Source organism: Plecotus auritus, assembly GCF_963455305.1.
Source record: "Plecotus auritus genome assembly, chromosome: 10".
In the NCBI taxonomy this organism is placed as follows: Eukaryota; Metazoa; Chordata; class Mammalia; order Chiroptera; family Vespertilionidae; genus Plecotus; species Plecotus auritus.
Genome location: NC_137785.1, coordinates 6,052,485 through 6,061,577, shown reverse-complemented (window position 1 = coordinate 6,061,577; position 9,093 = coordinate 6,052,485). Strand labels below are relative to the sequence as shown.

The 9,093-nt window shown below is 41.0% G+C and overlaps 1 protein-coding gene across 14 annotated transcripts in view; it reads right to left on the bottom strand.

Moving 5' to 3' along the window:
* Positions 1 to 722: 722 nt before the first annotated feature.
* The window catches only part of LOC308235196 (zinc finger protein 525-like), a 32,045-nt gene continuing 23,674 nt past the window's right edge, over positions 723 to 9,093 (bottom strand). For 5 of the 14 annotated variants that reach the window (XM_080643966.1, XM_080643970.1, XM_080643967.1 and 2 more), the window contains one exon: positions 4,645 to 7,948. In XM_080643966.1, the coding sequence (XP_080500092.1) occupies positions 6,473 to 7,948 (1,476 nt within the window). In that variant the 3' untranslated portion in view covers positions 4,645 to 6,472. Of the gene's footprint in view, positions 1,346 to 4,520; positions 7,949 to 9,093 lie in introns of those variants that run through there. The other 9 variants (XM_080643961.1, XM_080643962.1, XM_080643959.1 and 6 more) reach the window with 5 other exon arrangements.

Sequence of the window (9,093 nt, the reverse complement as noted above, 5' to 3'; positions counted from 1 at the left end):
CAATGAGGAGGGGGGAGGGAGAAGGGCGGCCTGTTCTCTCAGCCCCTCTGTCTTACCATTAAAGAGAGAGGCAGCTTGAATTAAGGAAGTAAGGAAATAATCTTTTCGGATAATTATCAGGTGCTTTTCATAGCAAATGGAAGGCTACAAAAAACAAAAAAGTGATAGATCCTCCCTTCCCCCAACTGGTGGGCAGAATATGACGTAACGGGCGTCTGCGCTGGGAGATCCCAGAGACATTGAACCACCCAGCAGCCCGCGCTGAGTGCCCTGGGTTCCACCCCTTCCTGTTCCTCCCCTCAAAAGGCTGTCCACCTCTGCAACATGTTGCTGCTCTCCCCAGTCTGTGAGACAGCCAGGCGGGTCCTTCTCCTCCAATCCTGGTTTTTCTATCTCGCTCTTTAGTGCGGCATAAACTTCCTCTTTAATGTGCCTTGGTCTCCGACTCCTGTTTCCTGTGCCTCGAACCTTACAAAAAGGACTTCCATTTTCCTCCTCGCAATCATCACTAATGTCATTTGTAACATTGCTTTCCAAAATCATATAGGAACCCTTCAAGGACGCAATTTTGGAAAAGATTTTTCCCACACACATTATAATTTTAAGGTTTCTCTTAGATGTATCTTGACTGCTGTTCAGTCACTTTTAACTCTCAGTTAAGTACATTGCTCAGTTCCTTATATCTTAACATCTTCCTGTCAACATAAGAAACATTCAAGCTATAAAGAATTTTTGGCGGTTTATTTGAGCCAAACTATCCAGAAGTGCCAGGAAGCAAAATTTCAACAAATTGAGATAATGGTCGAGAGAACAGCAGTTGTGCATTTTATTTTATACATTACTAGAGGCCCAGTACGTGAAAATCGTGCACTCAGGTAGAGGGGGGTCCCCCTCAGTTACCCCTGTGCCCTATCACAGTCCGGGAGTCCCGTGATCAATGGCCCCAAAGAGGTAAGCCCCGCCCACCCACCACAGTGGTGCTGCCCGGTAGCCTGGTCCTCCCTCTTTGGGGCTATCACAGGGCTCCACCATTAATGACCCCAAAAGGTAGGCCCTGCCCACCCAACTGGAAATCTGTGATGGATTGTCCCCCTCGCCCCCTTTGGTGCCCTGGCCCTCCCTCTTTGTGGTGATGGTGGAACTCGCCAATTGATTGATCTCGTGTCCGGCTGGTGGTCTGGGCCTCCATCTGCAGGGCGATTATGGAGCGATGCCCGACCCCCGATGAATCTCATCGCATCCGCTTGGATGGCCTGGCGCCAGTTGGTGTCATACCATGGTCATCCAGAAGGTTGTCCAGGCGTTCATTCTGCTGTTCGGTCATTCAGTCGACTTGCATTTTATGCTTTTATTATTATAATTAAAGAGAAGATGCAAGGGGATTATATGAAATCCATTGGTGATAGATACATGTCTTTTATATAAGTGTACACACCTTACTTAACTGTGAACAATTAGCATTATAACCATGAGAGGGTTTATGGTTTCCCCCTGGTGTGCTGGTTGTGTCCTGAGGGCTCTGGAAAAGGGGGAGTTACCCTGATATTCCAAAGGAATGTTATCCTAGATGCAAAGGACAATAAACAGGCTTAGGTAAGGATTCCCACTTGTTAGGGAAGATTCTTGCCTAGGACCTACCTGCTACAACTACTTTTATTTTTTTTTTTTTAATATATTTTATTGATATTTCACAGAGAGGAAAGGAGAGGGATAGAGAGTTAGAAACATCGATGAGAGAGAAACATCGATCAGCTGCCTCCTGCACACCTCCCACTGAGGATGTGCCCGCAACCAAGGTACATGCCCTTGACCGGAATCGAACCCGGGACCTTTCAGTCCGCAGGCCGACGCTCTATCCAGTGAGCCAAACCGGTTTCGGCATACTTTTAAAAATATTTTCATTTCAGACCACCCTTTCTGGTTACTTTAGGTCTCTGACTTTGAAAGGCTGACATGCAGGCCTTCAGTGAGCTTGTTAAGTTAGTATGTATCCCCCTTTCATGCACACATTCCCTTCGGGACATAAATCAATCCAAAGGAAGTATTGAGGAGCCAACTTTTTGTAGGATAATGAGGTGCCCTGGTACTGGGGAAAACTCATTTCTAGGAAGTCTCAGAATTAGTCTTTTTCTTCATAAATAATGGACCATTGGGGTTGGAGAAAGACTGTAACCTTGGATGGCAGTCAAGGCCAGTTTTTTTTTCCAAGGTGAAAATAATGTAAATGGAAGGCAGTCAAGTCTTATGGGCCTCTATTAAGTATACCAAGCAATTTTTTAAAATAATAGATTTTTATTTATTTCAGATAGGAAAGAGGAGGGAGAGCGAGCAACATGAATGATGACTGAGAATCCTGGGTCAGCTGTCTCCTGCATGCCCCTCCCTGGGGATGGAGCCTGCAACCCTGGCATGTGCACCCATGTGGAATGTGGAACCCTGACCTTCCAGTTCCTAGTTCTATGCTCAATAACTGAGCTACACTGGTAAGGCACAATAGATTAAATTTATATTATGATTCAGGTTTTGTTTTACTAATTATATATTGTGTTTAGTATTATATTTTCTTATAGTTCAAGGGCATATAATACACCATCAGTAATATTAATAGCTGTGATACATATATGTAGGCTTGACAGAAGCCTATTATTATTACTACTAATATTAGCAGTAACATTCATTTGACAGGCTGCACCTGTGTCTTCAGGTGGCTATTTATTTTTGAAAAGTCTGATTTCTATTTAAGTGTCAGAGACAGATGTCTGTTCATGTTAGGCACCTGATAACATAAGGTACCTTCCAACACTGTGGGAAAGAAATTTTATGTATTTTTCAATGGATAAATACATCCTTCCAAAACAAATTTCTGGGGAATAAAAAACTGTTTATGTGCTGACTTCACTAAAAGGCGGCGCTCCACAGGGGTCAGCTAACTCTGAGCACGGTTATCCTCATGCCTATTATATGCACACTGTCCAGGATGAGAGCTTTCACTAGAGCAAAATTCTCTGCAGAGTAGATTCTTTGGGGCCTAAAGGTAGACATGAAATTACTTTTTTTCATGTGGTGTCTTTTATCTGAAATGGGTCTCATGTAGACAGCATAAGTATGGGTATCATTCTCATATCCATTCAGCTACCCTGTGTTTTCTGGTTGAAGCAGTTAACCCATTTATATTGTGATTATTGATAGGTATGTAGTTATTGGCATTTCTAAATTAATACAGTCTTAGTAGGGAACTTTAGCTTCCCATTGACTTCAATGGGTAAAAAAAGTCAATACGGGAAAATTGGTCTTAAATTACTCATTAGACAAGATGGATTGGATAAGTTTACAGCAGAGATTATCATTCGGAGTGTCACCCAGGGAAACTGGTGTGCTGCAACATTTTTTTGAACAAGCAACACCTGGCTATTTAGACAATAGCACAGACTACATTACCCGTAGATTGTCGAATAAAATGTGTCAAAGGCCAGCACAGTAATAGCTGTGTGGTGTGCATGAGTCAAAGTCAGACATTTTTTTTGGCAGATTGACAAAATACATACTTTGGTGGACCTCTGAATTTCAATAATTACCCCATTTATGCTATGAGATAAAAAATGTTAAAATCTCTGACTTAAAGCTTTTTACCCCAAAGCAGAAAACACATTCTGTACAAAATGAAGACAGAAGGCTCTCTAAACCTAGAAACAATGTCTGCTTCATCTATTTTCCTAATGACCATGTGAAAAACAGATCTTTTGAATCTTTAACCATCAATACACCTCCTCAATATTCCTCACTACAGGACCAGAAAATGAAACTATTGTCTATGTCAGTCGTCAGCAAACTGCGGCTCGTGAGCCGCGGTTTGCTGCTCTGTTGACTAATGAGTTTGCTGACCACTGACTTAGACTCTCGATTCCAATAATTACAGGCTGTTGTTGTTCCTTGTGATTAAGCCCCTATCCCAGTGGTCGGCAAACTCATTAGTCAACAGAGTGGCACACCGCGGCTCGCGAGCCGCAGTTTGCCAACCACTGGTCTAGGTGATATCAAATTCTTATGAATGATCCGGATCCAATAGTTAATCCCAAACAGAACAAAACCATAGAGCCCCTGGTCCAGATGGAGACCTAGTCACAAAATATCAGGAGATTCTTACACGTATGAATGCTCCATGGGAATGTCAGGAAGTAGAGTAGAAGGGTATCCAATTTTCTTAAATATTTGTGTGATCCTTTGGGTTGGCCCATGCCCAGTAACTGGTATTTACCAGCTTGTACAAATTAACAACCGTACACTGGAGAAGGAATGAATGTGGGGCTTTCATTTCAATCCCTGCTTACCTGCTGTCCCTGGAACTTACACTGATGGCTTGGAAAACACTGCGGGGACAAGTAATATCTATGAACATAACTGTGGTCATGCTGTCAATACACAAAATAACTTTTGATGAAAAATAAAATTTTTCAACCACAAATCTGCCATGGTCTCTGGGATTCCCCTTGGAAGAATGACCAATATCCAGCGACATTTAAGTAATTGACAATAAAATCTATTTAACAGGGACTGAGTCCATCCCAAGAAAGAAGGTAATGAGGTAACACTGAGAAATTCTTATGGAAAACAATGAAAATTAGGACAAGGAAAATCATTCTAGTTATAAAGCACACAGAAGCCAATTTATTATAATCCAAAAATTAACATTCATATTCAAAATCTACAATCTAGCATGAAAACATGAATGGTCATCTACCTACTTCATGAATATAAAGCAAGATATTGCCCAATTCTGAAGTCAGTTATTGCATTAGTAAATTCTAAATTGCGGAACAGAAGCTACAAGGGCCAGAGGGCTCATGTGGGAGAGGAAGAGGTTTAGATGCCATTGTTAAAGCGCTGCAAAAAAGAGTATCAGCTGAGTAGAAAAATGAGAGGAAAAAAAACATAACACAGAGGATATGAAATAGGAAGTAAAAGAAATAAACTTAATTTTCTGAGTTCAGCTAGGAGAGGTGTCCTCTCTCCAATGCAGAGTGCATGGCAATTCTGTATCCTGGGTTTGAAACATCTATGTTGTACTACAACATCACTGGTATAGGATTTAAGAGAGAAGCGAGTGGGAGAGAAACAGCAATGATAACAGAGAATCATCGATCAGCTGCCTCTTGACTGAACACTACTGGATATCTAGCCCACAAACAAGGCATGAGCCTTGATCGGGAAATGAACGCTGACTTCCCACTTCATGGGTTGACGCTCTACCACGAAGCTTCACAGTGCAGGCAACCCCACTGCTTATCAAAGTCACACACAGTGCATTTATAGGTGTTCCCTCCAGTACGAGTTATCATGTGTTGAGCAAGACAACAAGGGTAATTAAAAGTTGTGCCTCATTCTTCACATTTGTAAGGCTTTCCTTCACAATGAATTTTCTGGTGTTAAATAAGACTCCATTGACAAGAAAAGGATTAACCTCACTTGTTACATTTGCAAGGTTTCTCTCCAGTTTAAACTCTCTGATGTACAGGAAGGAAAACACACTGACGAAAGGTTTCCTCACTATTTTTTCTTCTTTCAAATTGTTTTTATTGATGTCAGACAGGAAAGGAGAGTGTGTGATATAAAGATCAATGATAAGAGGGAATCATGGATCACTTAGCTCCTGCCTGTCCCACACTGGAGATTGAGTCCGCAACCAGGGCCTGTGCCCTGACCAGGAATTGCACCCTGAAGTTGTGGTGGTCAAAGGTAAACCACCAAGACATGCCAGCCAGTGCTTTCTCACATTTTCTACAGTGTGAGGTTTCCTCCAGTATAAAATCTCTGATGTTCAGTAAATTTTGAGCTGCGGGTAAAGGCTCCAGCCTATTCTCTACATTTGTAAGGTCTCTCTCTGTTAGGAAGTCTCTCAAGTACAATAATACCTGAATGACTTTTCCATGCTTTTTTTTACATTTTTCACATTCATTAGGCTTTTTTCCAGAGAGAATTCTGTGATGTTCAGTAAATTCTCACTGCTGGTCAAGAACTTATGAAACTCGACACATCTCTAAGACTTCTCTCAACTATGAAATCCATGCTATTACGGCAAAAACAGTAAATAAAAGCTTTGTCACACTTTCTACATCTAAAAGGCTTCTCTCCAGTATCTCTCTGCTGTGCAGTAAATTTTGAACACTCGCCAATGGATTTGCCACATTCTCGACATTTATTAGGCTTATCACCGGTGTGAACATTCTGATAAGTGTGAGAAATGTGTAAAGGCTTTGCCACATTCTCTACATGTATAAGGCTTCTCTCCAGTGTGAACTCTCTGATGATAATTTAGGAATGATTCTACACTGAAGATTTTGCCACATTCTTTACATATGTGAACTCTGATGTGCAGTAAGTGCTGAGAACCTTCTAAAGGCTTTGCAACATACTCTACATTTACAAGGCTTCTCTCCAGTATGAACTCTTATGTGGAGTAAGTACTGAGGACCATCTAGACTTTGCCATATTCTCCACATTTATAAGGCTTCTCTCCAGTATGAACTCTCTGATGCGTAGAAAGGTGTGAGGACCATCTATAAGCTTTGCCACATTCTCCACATTTATAAGGCTTCTCTCCAGTATGAACTCTCTGATGCTTAGTAAGTTCTGAGGATCTTCTAAAGGCTTTGCCACATACTCTACATTTATAAGGCTTCTCTCCAGTATGAACTCTCTTATGCAGAGTAAGTTCTGAGGACCATATAAAGGCTTTTCCACATTCTCTACATTTATGAGGTTTCTCTCCAGTATGAACTCTCTGATGTGTAGTAAGGTGTGAGTACCATCTATAGGCTTTGCCACATTCTCCACATTTATAAGGCTTCTCTCCAGTATGAACTCTCTGATGTGTAGTAAGGTGTGAGGACCTTGTAAAGGCTTTGCCACATTCTCTACATTTATAAGGCTTCTCTCCAGTATGAACTCTTTTATGTGGGGTAAGTTCTGAGGACCATCTAAACTCTTTGCCACATTCTCTACATTTATAAGGCTTCTCTCCAGTATGAACTCTCTGATGCCTTGTAAGGTGTGAGGACCATCTAAAGGCTTTGCTACATTCTCTACATTTAAAAGGCTTCTCTCCAGTATGAATTCTCTGATGCGTATTAAGGTGTGAGGACCATCTAAAGGCTTTGCCACATTCTCTACACTTGAAAGGCTTCTCTCCAGTATGAACTCTCTGATGCTTAGTAAGGTCTGAGGAGCTGCCATAGGATTTGCCACAATCTCTACAGTCATAAGGTTTTTCTCCAGTGTGAATTCTCAGATGAATACTAAGGGTTGAGCACCGGCTAAAGGCTTTGTCACATTCTGAACATTTGTAAGACTTTTCTCCCATATGATTTCTATGATGTTGAGTATGTCTTGAGGACTGACTAAAGCCTGTTTCATTTACTCCAAGTTTGTAAAAGTTTGCAATAGTATGAATTGTTCCCTCATGTACAATAAGAGATGAATGACATTTAAAGGTTTTGCCACATGCTTTACATTTGTAAGGCTTCTCTCCAGTATGAATTTTCTGATTTAGAGTACAACCAGAAGGCCAATTAGATGTTTTACCAGAATCTTTACACTGATAACGATTTTCTCCATTATGGATTTTTTTCATTTTATTTAGATTGAATATTTGACTATAGTGTCTACCACAAGGAATCCATTTGTCAGCTTCCTCCTCAGAATGAATATTCTCTTGTTTTATGTAATTTGAAGACTGCTGAAAAGACTGGACACATTTACTTCCTTTGTGTGTCTTCTCCACAATAAGAATAACCTGACGTGTATTGTGATTGACTATTTGGTCAATGACTTCTCCACTTTTATAATGGTCCTCTGAAAGCTCCCTTCTCCACTGATGATTAAGAAATGACTCTTGCTTAAAGTTTTTCCAATGTTCAATCCATTGATAACTGCTCTCTCCATTATACGTACTCTGGTGATAATGGGAAATAGAAAGGCCTTTAGTGACAGTTATAATTTCATTAAACATGTACACTTGTTCCATAAGAACCATTTTGTGATACTCATTAAACCAAGAGGGTTGTATAGAAAAAGATATCCAAATTTATTAAAATTATAGACAGAAAATAAATATAAAACATTAATTGTCAGAGGAAGAAGAATGAATCCCTGTTTAAAAGATTGCCAAATTGCCCAGCAAGCATGGCTCATTGGTTGACCTTTGATGTATGAGCAAGATGGTCATGGTTCCATTCCGGGTCAGGGCACAAATTCTGGGTTTGGAATCGGTCCCCAGTATGAGGAATGGAGGAGGCAGCCAAGAAATGGTTGTCTCTCAACACTGATGTTTGCCTTTCTCTCTTCCTCTACCTTCCTATCTAAAATCAATGTATTTTTTTTTTAAATATATTTTATTGATATTTTACAGAGAGGAAGGGAGAGGGACAGAGAGCTAGAAACATCGACGAGAGAGAAACACCGATCAGCTGCCTCCTGCACACCTCCCACTGGGGATGTGCCCGCAACCAAGGCACACGCCCCTGACCGGAATCGAACCCGGGACCCTTCAGTCCACAGGCCGACGCTCTATCCACTGAGCCAAACCGGTTTCGGCTCAATGTATTTTTAATAAATAATAATAAAATACCTAGCCTAATCAGCTCAGTCGATAGGGCACTGCCCTGAGGACTAAAGGGAACCGGGCTCAATTCCAGTAAAGGGCACATGCCCAGGTTGTGAGTTTAATCCTCATGGGGGGCATGCAGGAAGTAGCTGATCAATGATTCTCTCTTACCATTGATGTTTCTTTCTCTCCCTCTCAGTATCTCTCTGCATTTAATAAAAATATATTTAAAAGTAATAATAGCCCTGGCTGGTTTGGTTCAGCGGAGAAAGCATCGGCCTGCGAACTGGGGTGTCCTAGGTTCGATTCCAGTCAAGGGCATGTACCTTGGTTGCAGGCACATCCCCTGTAGGAAGTATGAGGGAGGCAGCTGATCAACGTTTCTCTCTCATCAATGTTTCTTATTCTCTATACCTCTCCCTTCCTCTCTTTAAAAAAATCAATAGAATATATATATTAAAAAGTATTATGATTTCCAAATTGAGTACTTTAAA